Source organism: Alosa alosa, chromosome 9 (assembly GCF_017589495.1).
Source record: "Alosa alosa isolate M-15738 ecotype Scorff River chromosome 9, AALO_Geno_1.1, whole genome shotgun sequence".
In the NCBI taxonomy this organism is placed as follows: Eukaryota; Metazoa; Chordata; class Actinopteri; order Clupeiformes; family Clupeidae; genus Alosa; species Alosa alosa.
Window position 1 is genome coordinate 20,969,228 of NC_063197.1, and position 14,530 is coordinate 20,983,757.

Consider the following 14,530-nt stretch of genomic DNA (forward strand, 5'->3'; position numbering starts at 1 on the left):
CCCCCGGCTGCCCGTCGTGGCCTTTTGGCCGGGTGAAGATGTTGTGGAAATGGGGCACCATTAAAACGCCATTAGGTTGACACAGGCAGATTTAATTTGCCCTTTAATACACCGTGATCAATTAATCATTTAATGTGATGACGGGTGCAGGTCAGCGTGGCACCAATGAGTATCCTAGCATACGCTATCCGGTGCGAATTGAACAGACATTGAAATTTCCCCCTCAGCACTGAATTCTGGGAAAATATTCACATATTCGGCTGTTGTGAGTGATGACAGCTTTTCTTAATGCGAATATAACAGGCAGGTAAACTGTGCTTGTGATTGTCTGAGTCGTTTAGTGAGTGTGGTATCAATCATGTACAAGCAGCAATCATAGTTATTTGAATGCCTGTAAAAGTCTGCTGAGTTTTTAACCTGGAAAACTTTAGAGATGTCAACAAAGCACCCAATTAAAAGTAAAGAGACACCGGTGAGTCATCTGTATTCCAACAATATACACCCAGTTCAGCTAAAAAAACAACATCCCATGTGCTACTTACTTTGTAGAGCGAGACAATACCAGTTCAGGGAGTGTTTCATTCAGTGTTATCTATTACCGAAGGGCCAAATATCACAGCATGATGAATTGTCATAGAATACAATGTAAAATATGCATTTAAATGCTTCTTTAACGATGAGTGATGAATAATTCAAAGTCACTGATAATGAATTGCACACATTGTTCTGGCAAAGCCAGCGTTATTTATAAGTGCGTTGGGGGAACAGAAATGGTGCGGCCCGGACCCTCCAGGGAACAGTAGGCCACTTACTTCATCTGGCTGTCCACGGAGCACAGCACCCAGTGGCGCCGCTGCATGGCTCAAGCACAGGGGAGATGAACACATGGGTGTTTTAGATAAACAAGCGTGACGAGACGACGGCGCTAGTGGTAGTGGATGCACTGCGCCGAGACGCGAAACGACGCGCCGCTCGGCTGAACACTGTTGTCTTTGCATATGATGAATGGGCCCATCAGAAAATGCGCACCATCCTCTCTCCGAATGCTTTTTTAATTGCATTCCTCTTTTACCTCTGTCTCCCTTCCTCTCTTCTGTTCTTTCCTCTCTCTATCTCTCTCTCTCTCTCGTTCTCTTGGTTCCATGGTGTATTTTTTTCTTCGTTGTTTCTCTCACAGTCTCACAGTTAAACAGGCAGCCATAGGGAAATATCAGTGCTTCTCAAAAAGTGGCTCTCCTTCTGCCAACTATGGCTTTTGTTTACCAGAATTCTTTTGTAGAACTTTTGTATTGACTTTGTGTGTGTGTGTGTGTGTGTGTGTGTGTGTGTGTGTGTGTGTGTGTGTGTGTGTGTGAGAGAGAGAGTGTTTGAGAGAGAGGAATTGAGGTACTGTACATGAACACCTTTGTATTTCTGTCTGTGTATGTGTGTGTGTGTGTGTGTGTGTGTGTGTGTGTGAGCGGGAGAGAGAGTGTTTGAGAGTCTTTGTGTGTCTGTGTGTGTGTGTATGTGTGTGTATGTGTTGTGTGGTGTGTTTGTGTATGCTTTTGTTTGTTTGCCCATATAAGTATCTGCACTTGCACTGTACACAATAGTGTTTTTGGTGACATGACAACTAGCTGTGCTTTGCCAATTTTAGTTTCTATTTGACCATTACCCTGTAATTTGCCATTCATAATGGCTCCTTTATTATCCTTTTTTCCACAGCCTTGACCTCCCACCTCCTTTATCTCCCTCTCTCTCTCTCTCTCTCTCTCTCTCTGTTTACCATCATCTTTGCTGCCTCCTCTCTTGTCATATTCTCAAACCTCTACTCTCTCTCTTATTTCCGACCACCCCTGCCTATGAAACCTGTGCTGGCTTCTCCATAATAATAAATATCATTGGTTATGATAATAACCATAATAAGGGGCAGCCGTGGCCTACTGGTTAGCACTTCAGACTTGTAACCGAAGAGTTGCTGGTTCAAACCCCGACCAGTAGGCACGGCTGAAGTGCCCTTGAGCAAGGCACCTAACCCCTCACTGCTCCCTGAGTGCCGCTGTTGATGCAGGCAGCTCACTGCGTCGGGATTAGTGTGTGCTTCACCTCACTGTGTGTACACTGTGTGCTGTGTGTGTTTCACTAATTCATGGATTGGGATAAATGCAGACCAAATTTCCCTCACGGGATCAAAAGAGTATATGTACTAATAAACTTATAATAAGAAGAATAAGAAAAGAAGAATATCTCTTCTCCTCCTCCTCCTCCTCCTCCTCTCTCCTTCTCCTCCTCCTCCTTCTCCTCCTCCTCCTCCTCCTCTCTTCCTCCTCCTCCTCCTCCTCTCTCCTTCTCCTCCTCCTCCTTCTCCTCCTCCTCCTCCTCTCTTCCTCCTCCTCCCTCTCCCTTCTCCTCCTCCTCCTCCTCCTCCTCCCTCCCTCCTCCTCCTCCTCCTCCTCCTCCTCCTCCTCTCTTCTCGCCTTCCTGGGTGTTCATCATTTGTGAACTGATTTCCCGGAGGCAATCATCAGCGCTCACCTGTTTAATCAGATTTGGCCTGGAGGTGCGCGCGCTCAGTCTCGCCTTTCTTCCCAGAGGCCGCCGGTCATTTGGATGGGGCTGCTCTGACGGGAGCCAGCTGCAATCTTGCGGACCGGAATATGTGTTAAAGAACCAGCAGTGCCCGGCAGCGGAATGAGTGTTTGATTAAACTGACCGGGCTTGGGCAGATACGATTTCTACCACTCCCTTTCTTTCCCACTTCCTCCCCAGTTATCCCTCTCTCTCTCTCTCTATCCCTCTATCTCTCCCACACTTTCCCTCGCCTCTATTACTTTCTCTCTCCCCCACTTTCTTTCTCTCTCTACCTCTCGCTCTATCCTTTCCCCCATGTTCTCTCTCTCTCCTTTTATCCCTCTATCTCTCTCTCTCTTTCTCTCTCTCTCAACGGGATGCCACCCTGACTCCATCTGATCAGTGGTAAATTAGGCAGAGGGAGCCATGTGGCTGATTGAAATCAGAGCCCGTGGCTATCTGCTGAGGCGGATGTGGGTTTGGGTATGACTAAAGCCCCAATCCGGTCGGGTCCGGCTGCCGCGGTATTATAAGCGGACCCATTAGAGACGAGCCTTCCAGTGCTGCCCGTGAGTGAGTGAGTTAGTGAGAGGGGGGTGCAGATGGGAGAGAGGGATCCTCATCAGCACAAGGTAATTAGCTTTCACTTAACGCTGCTCAGACAGGGAATCAGTCAACACAGAGAATGGACAGCTCCACCTGGGAACATCAGCTTTAATCTGGAACAAAGCCGATGCATGGCAATTCAAAAAACAACAGCCCCATCCAAGCTGTCGGATGTTGCATTGATTAGTAAATCTAAACACATGCTGTAACTTTATCAAAGTCATAGACCTTCTATGCACTCAACAAATGTTATTTTTTCCCCTCTCCATGCGTACAGTTTCCGAAGAAGAGAAATGGGTTGCGGTGACCTTCACTCTCTTCAGTCTCTTTCTATTTCTATTTCAGCAGCACATCTGCCAGTTCTCTGCAATGTCTCTTTCTCCCCTGGCCTTTCAAAACAGCCTCTTCTTTGAGTTGAAGTGCCTGTCAGTCATTCCAGGAAATGGCTTGCAGACTTTTTTTGAGTAACAAATTTCAGTCGTTGACATTTTGGAAATGTCTGGAAAATGGCGTTATTAATAGAGTCACTAAATAGTAGAGGTGTCACGATTCTCCAAATCCTCGATTCGATTTAATTTTCGATTTTAAAGTTACGATTCGATTCGATTTTCGATCTTTTTTTTAATATTACTATTACTGCACTCCTTATTATTTACTTTTTTTGGCCTTTTCCTTTTCTGTTTCGGGGGGCTTTTATTTTGAAATTGTTCCAACCACGAGGTTGTAATGTAAACAGAACAAGCATTAGGCTAAACAGAGACGTGAACATGGTGAAATGAAACAGCACAGAATGATAATTTGATTGTTTCAGCGCACTCCGAAGAGACCCAGGGTTAGTGTTCATGGAATATGTACTTATCAATATGCAATTTAAGCCTTAAAGTAATTTTGGACTTTAACTATAATCTTCACTTGATAAGTTGATTAGGCTAAGTTAGTGTTAATTGACGTGAATGAATGACAAAATACTTCCACACAGGTGATTTCAGAGTAGCAAAAGGGGCTTCGATTTCGGTAGGTTGATATGTATATTTTAACCATAGACAGTAAAAGAAAGATTTTAACTGGCTGCAGCCTAAAATTAGAGTGTTGACCTCACAGTTCAGCAGGTGCATGTGCATTTGTGCGTCTTGGCATACATGCTGGATGTGACATTGGGGGGTTGGCTGCATCATCGATTCTACTTTTGAGTTCGAAGTTCGAGATTGAGATGTAATTTTGATCGATTTCGATATAAAATCGAAATCGTGACACCCTACTAAATAGGATGCAACTTTACCAGATTTTGCTCTGCATCACCTGTCTCATTAATGGTGATGTACCTGGGTATTAGTGGCCACTCAGAAAACTCTATGTAAGCCATTTGGAAAAAACTTTAATAGCTACAATATGTACTCTCCGCAATATGGCCATTATGGAAAGAACATTTCCTATTTTGATAATGAGTCTGGTGCTGTGTTCAACAGAGACTGATTTTTTTCTTACTGCACCAGACTCGACTAAAAATGTGTTCCCGCTGATGTATCATAATTATTGAATTTGGATTTCATTTATGCAATTTTGTGTGGTTGTCTCCAACCTTTCGTAGAATTGTTTTTCTCATAGAATTGTTTTTAACTAGTTATTGACTAAAAATGACAATAGGCTTTGATATAAGACTACTGTTTATGTTGTATCGTACTGTTGTCATAAAAAGTCAGCCTAGAAGTGGCTAAGTATGTCACTTGTTTGTGTGTGTTCATCAAATAGGTAAATTATCAGGGCATTTGGAGAAATATTTTGAAGCAACGGAAGGCCATCTAAACACACACCATCATTCCCCCCATACCACCTCAGGAGCCGAACAGCACGCTGAAGGGCTCACACTTGCGTAGAAAAGTAAACATCATCATCACAATACTATTTATATTTATTAAGCTTTAGATCATCGGGGAGGTGGTGCTGTGGAATCCAGTTGGCAGTCTGCTCTCACTCTCTCTTTTCTCTATTCTCTCTCTCTCTCTCTCTCTCTCTCAGTTCCCTCTGTCTTAGTCACTGGTGCAGAGGTGGGAACGGATGTCATCCAACCCATTTACTTTCCACCCCATTATCTCGTTAACTGTATTTAAACACAAACATACACACACACACACACACACACACACACACACACACACACACACACACACACACACATACACACTCATGTCCACTAACACATATGATTAGGCAGGTTATATATGCTCATACACACACACACACACACACACACACACACACACACACACACACACATACTGTTAGGTGACTTTCAACACATAGACTCCTACCTACTCATATACAGTACCTCATTAGGGTAGTTTTAGAGTCTCTCTCACTCACTGACTTTCTCTCTCACACACACACACACACACACACACACACACACACACACACAGAGAGAGAGAGATTGGTGTCCACTGACAACATGGTATATCTTCACAGTAGAAGAGACAAAATCTTTGTGAAAGTTGTCTACTCTCCGGATACTGTCTATAGCAGTCTGATATGAGTGGCTGTGTGTGTGTGTGTGTGAGAGAGGGGGGGACTATTAGGTGCTGCAGCAGTGGATGAGAAGGCTCTAATAGAGACTCAGATGGAGTTGACACTTCATTCCAGTGGGTGTGTGTGTGTGTCTGTGTGTGAGGGTGGGTGTGTCTGAGCTATGCATGATTGTTTGTGTTTGTGTGTGTGTGTGTGCGTTTGTGTTTGTGTGTACACCCAAGCAGAGGAAATGTCTGATTAAATGCCAAGGAGTTGGTTTTAAAGGGCTGATCACTCTCTCTTTCTGTGTGTGTGTGTGTGTGTGTGTGTGTGTGTGTGTGTGTGTGTGTGTGTGTGTGTTTACAAGCAAAAATAAGAATGCTTGACAGAGTGCCCCAGCGCTTGTCGGGACCGGTGTGTTGAGCGGCAATCTGAAGAGCTTGTCTTTGCTGTGTGTGTGCTTTGATCTGCAGGCTGGATCGCCATCCTGGGAGCCCTGTGGCTGCTGGTGCTGGCCGATGTCCAGGACTTTGAGATCATCCTCCACCGAGTGGAGTGGGCCACCTTACTCTTCTTCGCAGCACTGTTTGTTCTCATGGAGGTATGGGGAAACGCAGTTCACTAGCACACACATAGACACTCACATGTACAGTAGGTATATGGATGATTATGCACACATGCATACAGACAAAGTCATTCTCTTTGTTGTCATGGAGGAATGTGAATGTTGCCCAATAGAGGAGGGGAGGTTGTGTGTGGATATTTCTTCCTATCTTCCTTTTACGATATTACTTTGTTATCCAGCACCCCATTTTTGGTTGTGCGGACGTTACGTTTGTTTGGATTATTGTTGCCCAATAGTACACAAATGGTAAATGGTCAATGATAGCAATGTTCTACTCCTACAAGCACAATGGTCATGTCTCACACTCACCCATGCTCACACACACTCAAACGAGGGCAGAGGCCTCTATGCAAGGCGCCAGCCTGAACACTGGGAACATTTTGACGTTCAGTGTCTTGCTCACACACACACACACACACACACACACACACACGTACAATAGGAACATCTACAGTAATGCAGTGTGCAAAATTGACTGGGCTCGAGACTAACATTAGCTCCTATAGTATATGCAAACGTACAAACAGGTACAAAGTCTACAAAGCAGATAAAGATGTAAAGTAGGTAAAACCCAGCCAAGTGACTCTTTAGTAGGGATTCAACAGAGAAGAGAATAGAGATGGCTTCTTCTCTTTTCAGACGGCTGCAAACTTGTTTCAGTTCATTTCCTGTATGTAGGTGTGGATGTGAGATGTTAGTTCACTGCTCCTCCCATCAGCTTAGCAAAATAGAGAGACTTTCTCCTTTTACCGCTGATACGGTCAGAGAGACGTAACAAACGCGGAGGCCGATGACTGATGAAGTTGTTTCCTGGTGGGTCTGTCGGCTCAGCTATAACCCTGGGGAGAGAAAAATGGAAAGTTAGGGTGTCAGCAGGAGATGTGCTTGGCTGGCTATCTGTGCTTGTGTGTGTGTGTGTGTGTGTGTGTGTGTGTGTGTGTGTGTGTGTGTGTGTGTGTGTGTGTGTGTGTGTGTGTGTGTGTGTGTGTGTGTGTGTGTGTGTGTGTGTGTGTTTAAGACTTTGTTTAGGAAGGAGAGCTGCACAGAGCCCACACAGGGGGATGTGTGTGTGTGTGTGTTTATGTGGGTTAACACATGTCCCCCGTGGCTCATCAGGAACGAAGCAAAGGTCCAAAATAAACTGTCTGTTTACTTGGTGTAGAAGTTGAAGGTCTCTTGGGGTGGTTGTACTGTGTGTGTCTGTGTGTGTGTGTCGAGCCGCTGTTTGTGTATGTGTGTGTGTGTTTGTATGTGTGTGTATTAGGGAGTCCTTTAAAAGAGGATGTAAGAAAGAGGAGAAGAGGAGTCGTTTGCTGTCACACAAAGCCGCCAGTAGCCAGGCAGAAGGACTCACACACAGGAGTGTGTTTATAAGGACCCTGCTTTGACTCACACTCACACACACCGACACACACACACACACACTCTCTCTTTCTCTCTCTCTCTCACACACACACACACACACTCTCTCTCTTTTCTCTCTCTCACACACACACACACAGCTACTGACCTGATGTTGTCTTCTCTCCTCAGGCCCTGGCTCATCTACAGCTGATTGACTATATTGGTGACCAGACTGCCGCCCTCATCAAAGTGAGTGTACATTTCTCCCATAGTGCATTGCAACGCACACACGCACGCACGCACGCACACTCATACCAAAAAACAAAGACACACACACACACACACACACACACACACAACACACAAACACAAACACAAACACACACACACACAAACACAAACACAAACACACACACACACACACACGCACACACACATACATACACAAACAGCGGCTCGGGCTAATCAGAAAACAACAGCGGGCCTGTATGGTGAGTTCTGCCCAGATGCAATGCTGGGAAAGGGAACCACTCAGCTCTTCCACCAAGCAGAGCTTAATGAGGTTTAATCAGTGAAATACGCTGCTCCAGGGTGAACAGATGGTTATTGATATGAAACTAGCCCCACAGACTCTCTATTGCTTTTATTAGAAAAGAAGATGCTTAAGTACATTCAAATCCAAGTAAGTTTCTTTCTTTATATTTGTAGACCGATTTAACGATGATGTTTTCTTTAATGAGATTTAATGATATTACATAGGTCATTAATTAATGTAAACCTTAGCAGATTATTTCCAGTTTGACATAGAAGCATACTGTGCATCCATACTAGAGCACACTGTAATCTCAAACCACATATGGAAACTCCATACAAAACATTTGCCATGTTACCTTCCAAAATTCCAAAACAGTGTTCAGCATACCGTGCATCAAACACTGGAACCCAAGTTCCATGGTACAATCTACTCTATACACTGAAACTCTGCCTCTTTCTAATATCAGAATAAAACTTGGCCATCTCAGCTGCCTTGCTGGATCTGAGAGCAATAAAGTTTTTTCTTGATAGTTCTGTTTGTGCCTTCAGGTATCTCATTCGAGCTGAAATGGATGTATGCTGTGGGATTTATTCTTTTAATTTGAAAAAAAAAACACACATGCACAAGCCCCGCTCAATCAGTGCATTTAAATGAGTCACGGTGCTGCTTAATCCCCTGCCTGGCTGGATGAGGCGTTTGTTTGCTTCATTATTTGGGCCGTGCGTGCGTGGTGCTGATGCGGCGACGGCGGCGTGTCGCCTAAGAGACGCTGTGATGTAGTGTGCACTGGGGCTTCTTACCCACGTCCCAGTCTCCAGCTCTCCTCGGGAATCATGCACTAATGGACACGTCAGCCTGGCTTTTGCCCCCCGGGGGGGGGGGCCTTTTTAGATGGGGGGTAATTACTTGTGACAGGCTCTGGGTCTCATCAGTTGCGGAACCCCAGCCACCTCACTCAGTGGCGTACAGTAGCTTAGACACCGTGACAAGGGTTCCTGTGAGTGATAAAGAGATAGAGAGATGGGGGGGGGGGTCTTGTGAGTGATAGAGAGATAGAGAGATGGGGGGGGGGGTCTTGTGAGTGATAGAGAGATAGAGAGATGGGGGGGGTCTTGTGAGTGATAGAGAGATAGAGAGGGGGGGTGAGAAAAGAGATAGAGATAACTGGGAAGAGGAAAGGTGTTGCAGGGGTGGGGTGGGGGGGGGGTGTAGGAGAGTGTGGCCTTGTTGATGAGAGACCATGTTGCTGCACATGTGTGGTGTGTGTGTAGCTTGAATTTCCCCTGGGGATCAATAAAGTATCTATCCTATCTATCTAGCTTAAGGCAATGTGAGAGAGTCGGGCCGTGCTACAAATGAGAGGCCATATTGCTGAACACGTGTGCTGCGTGTGTAAGGCAGTGTAAGGGAGATCAGCACTAATGTCACACTCACATGGGGCTCCAATTGGGATTAGATACGGGGCAGTGGCCAGATAAGTAGACAGACACACAGAACAAGGGATAGAGAGACGGACACAGAGAGGTGGTGCTGTGGAATCCAGTTGGCAGTCTGCCCCCACTCTCTCTTTTTTCTTTTCTCTCTCTCTCTCTCCATCATCCCTCTTTTCTTATCCACACGCCGCACGCCGCACGCCGCACGCCTCAGTGTGCAGCGCACGACCCCATTGGCCACGCTCTGCATCCCTACATGTATGACAGGCTACAACACACACACACACACACACACACACACACACACACACACACACACACACACACACACCCCACTGCCTCTGCCTCCGCCTCCTCCCCTTTGCTATCCTCTGTCTTGCTCTCTCTCTCTCACCCACACAGAGTGTTGGGGTAATAGAATGTTGGGTCAACAGTGCTGGGGTAATAGAATGTTGGTCAGAGAGTGCTGGGGTAAGAGAATGTCTGGCTGAGAGCACTGGGGTAAGAGAATGTTGGTCGGAGAGTGCTGGGGTGGGAGCAGTGGAGTGAGAGGGGGCAGGGGTGGGGTGGGGTGGGGTGGGGTGGGGTGGGGGTGAGAGCACAGGGGCCGTGCTGGTGCGGCCAGCCGTGGCTCCTCTTTGTGAGCAGGGCTTTAGGGGCCACGCCAGTGTGCTAATCTGCCTGCCAAGCGCAGAGAGAGAGGCACAGTGAGCATGGCAGTGATGTCTTTCTTTCTCTCTCTCTCCCCCTCTCCCCCTTCTCATCCCTTTCTCCCTTTTTTGTTTCCCCTCTCACCCATGTCTCTGTGTTTCCCCCCCCTCTTTCTCATCCTCTCTTTCATTCTCTCTCTCCACTATTCCCCTTTTCACCTCCTATTGCTCTCTTTCTTCCACCCTCTCTCTGTCTCTCACCCTCCTCTCCCTCTCTCTCTCCTTATCTTCTCCACCAGGCGGTACCAGAAGAGGAGCGCTTGGCCATCGCCATTATCCTGGTGATGTGGGTCTCCGCCCTGGCCTCCTCCCTCATAGACAACATCCCCTTCACCGCCACCATGGTAAATGGAGCTAAAGGAGCATTTACACACACACACACACACACACACACACACACACACACACACACACACACACACACACACACACACACACACACACTTTACAGATATTTGGAGAGAAATGTAAAGCATGGTGCACACACACACACACACACACACACACACACACACAGACACACATTCAGGCACACAGAGTAAAAAGTCATATTTCTTCATGTTGTTAATATTTTATTGCAAGTATATTTTTAATTTACATTAAAATTCATTATGCTTTTCTGTAGCAATGACTATTTTAGTGTCTTTCCTGGCCATTTTTAACAGTGGGGATGGAGATATTTTTATCCTGATCGTAGTTTCTGCTATTTGTTTTGCATTTTATTACTACTTTTATCATTTAGAGTCGGTATAACTGAGCTGTTATCACACAATAGGCCCCAGCGGACTGCGGATTCATACAAACCCATATTTGTCTTCAACTTTCCCCACTAGCACAAGGCTTGGTTTCCCCACCAAAACTAATTGTTTTCCTGCTCCCTGTCGCGTTGTTAACATTCCCTGCATCTTTGTCCTGAAATAATGGATGGGTAATTTTGTGTTTAAGCTGGATCAAGTGCAAGGATGAATGATGAACTCTTGTCTGAGGCTTGCGCACGGAGAGGAGCATTAATTAGAATGAATTATGAAGCTTCATGGATGGCGAGCCGTCGTGATGAGAGCAGCATCAAACAGACGCAGAAAAAGACGCTACCGCCGCCACCAACACCAACATGGCACACGCCGTCGAGCCTGAGAGGAAAGAGAGAAATGAGAGAGATAAAAACAACGAGAGGGAAAAGACAGAGACAGAGAGGTAGAGATGAGAGAGAGAGTCAGAGAGATTGAGACGGACGAACAGAGAGAGACAGACAGACAGACAGACAGATGATGTGAATTTAGAGAAGAAGAGGGGGATAGGAAAGAGATACAGAGAAAGAGAGAAAAAAGGCAAGAGACAGTTAAATAGGTTACAATGGAGAGAGACAGAGACAGAAAGAGAAGGAGGGGGAGATGGAGAGAATAGGGAAGAGAGGGAGAGAGACAGAGAGAAAACAGAGTCAGAGAATGAAGGGAATGAAGAATCATGAATGAAGAGTGGCTTCTCTCTTCCCTCTCTCTCCCACTCCAACACTCTCTCTCTCCTCTCTCTCTCCCACTCTCTCTCTCTCTCTCTCTCTCTCCCATTCTCTCTCTCCCTCTCTCTCTCTCCCTCTCTCTCCATCTCTCTCTCTCTCTCTCTCTCTCTCTCTCTCTCTTTCTCCCACTCTCTCTCTCTCTCTCTCTCTCTCTCTCTCTTTCACCCACTCTCTCTCTCTCCCTCTTTCTCTCCCCCCTCTATCTCTGCCGGCACGGAGGCAGAGATAAATATGACCACAGATATCCTTTAGTATTCAGCAGGTGGCCCCCTCTCCACCCTCGGCTTAATGGAGCCCATTGATTTTGGGAGCCCTGATCTCACTCCTGTGCATAGAGAGTATACCTGCTCTGGCTTCCCTGATGCGCCTCCAGACAGGTGCTATTCTCCGGCAGAATGCACCCAGCGGTCCCACGAGGGTTGGGGAGTCGGTCAGCCGTGTTGGCTGTGTACGTGTGTGAACGGCTCCTGTATGTATTCGGAGGGAAACAGATGCAGTTTAGCCCAACAAATAGTTCTGCCTCTGTTATTGTTGTTATTATCTTGTCATCGCGTTCATTTTTCATCGCGGAAAGCTCAGGGTCTTACAGGAAAAGCTGTGAAGGAGAGAAAATGTCAGAGAACGAATGTGAGTGTGCATGTTTTGCGTGTTTGTGTGTGTGTGTGTGTGTGTGTGTGTGTGTGTGTGTGTGTCAGGTCAAACTTGCCCAGAGTGCAAAGCAGTCGGGATAATTTTATGATCGATACTTTGGCCATAAAGTGTCCAAGCTTATATCAGAGACTATCTATTAGGATTTTGCCTAGTCTGAGTTAGAGCCTCCCTCTGTGAGCCTGCAGCCCAAATTCCCCTTGAAAACGGAACAGCTGGCCAATGGAGATCAATGTGACGCCAGCCCGTAGGAACTACCCGACCTGTGCTAAGACCTCTCTTCTCCAAAACTCAGTTTTATAGTATATTTTAGATATATTTTTGAGACTTAATGCCTTTATGCTGATAGGACAGATGAGAGCGACAGGAAATGGGTGAGAGAGAGATGGGAATGAGGAAATGCCTGCCTGTTGAATGGGATCGTGGTACCCAAGGACCACTGGACCCACATGTGGTGGGGATGCTGCTGCTTGCTGTTGTAAATGGGTGGGGCCTAACTTAGCACCACACAGAGGACTCTCAGAAGTCTTGTGAAAACTCATAAAGGGAGAGGGGGAATGGGAGCGGTGAATTCTCCATCGCCAAAACCTTGTTAATGTCATGCTGGTTTTTTCAGTCCATTTGGTTGTTCATTTCTTGTGAAGGATAGACCTGCTATCTGGTAAGCTCCACTGTACAGAGAAAGAAAAACAAGGCTTCTCCTCCTCTGTCCTTCTCTCTCTCTCTCTCTCTCTCTCTCTCTCTATATATATATATATATATATATATATATATATATATACCTCCATATATACCACCATCATTATATATATAAATATATATATACATATATATATATATATATAAATGAAGGCCGTTGGTAATGATGGTGGTGGCGTTGCCGATGGAGGTAGCGCGGTACAGAGTGTAATCACAGGGCTGCGTTGTCATTTATTCAAGCACGCCGCTGCTGCCGGGACAGCTCAGCAGATTGCCACCAACACGGCAACGCTAAGCAGCGACATATTGGAATGCGAGAGGAGGAGGCACTGGAGGCACTTATTCTTAAAGTGGTCGCGTCGAGCATTTGGGTGCCACAGGGGCCGCCGAGCTCCAAGGCTAATGCAGACGGTGTGTGTGTGTGTGTGTGTGTGAAAACATGACGGGTGTGGTGGGCGCAAGCAGCTCACAGCGATTCAGTCTTTCTCTTTCTCCCACTCTCTTTCTCTCTGAATGTGTGTGTGTGTGTCTGTCTCTGTGTGTGTCTGTGTACAGCTGATTATTTGTGTGTGTGTGTGTGTATATAAACACAATGGGCTCGGTGGGCACAAAACAGCTCACAGCCATTCTCTCTCTCTCTCTCTCTCTCCTCTTCTCTCTCTGTGTCTGTGTGTCTCTTGGACGCGACGGTCTTGTCATTGTCTTCCTTGTGGGCCCCGCTGCCGCTGGCTGTAACTGCTGTGCCATTATCCTGCTAAGAAGATTCCAGTCGAGGTGGAGCTAAGCTTGTTTAGTGTGCGTGTGCGCTTGCTTGCCGACGGAACGCGGGGAAAAAAATCTATTAACCGTGCAAAGTTACTAAGTGACCTTGTGGGTGGTTTTGGGGGACCTTGGGGGATTATGTGGTGGCAGGGGTGGGAAAATATGCTGTGTTTTCCTGGGTAATTGAAACAACATCTCTTGTTGTGCTCTGCCTCTTTTGTCATAAATTAAAACCACAGTAGGCATAAGTGCACCCCCCCTCCCCACACACACACACACACACACACACACACACACACACACACACACATATGCACATACACACATGCACATACACACTCACACACACAACCACCCCACTCTAAACACATCCATTCAGATTTGTGCGCTGTGTGTGTGTGTGTGTGTGTGTTTGCTTTCTTCTTTCATTGAGAGAGATGCTGGCCCTTAACATAATTGGCTCGTCATATCCAGCCAGGTCAATTGCTTTTAAAAAAGAAAAATAAAGAAAAAGGGGGGATACAGTACACACACAATCTGTTTCCCTAACCACCAGCACCACCACCAACAGCATTACCACCACCATCACCAACAACA

At 46.2% G+C, this 14,530-nt stretch overlaps 1 protein-coding gene across 1 annotated transcript in view; it reads left to right on the forward strand.

Moving 5' to 3' along the window:
* oca2 (oculocutaneous albinism II) overlaps positions 1-14,530 on the forward strand; it is an 86,215-nt gene that overhangs the window by 46,776 nt on the left and 24,909 nt on the right. The window contains exons 19-21 of the mRNA XM_048252750.1: positions 6,135-6,262; positions 7,820-7,879; positions 10,548-10,652. Of these exons, the coding sequence (XP_048108707.1) occupies positions 6,135-6,262; positions 7,820-7,879; positions 10,548-10,652 (293 nt within the window). The remainder of the gene's footprint in view (positions 1-6,134; positions 6,263-7,819; positions 7,880-10,547; positions 10,653-14,530) is intronic.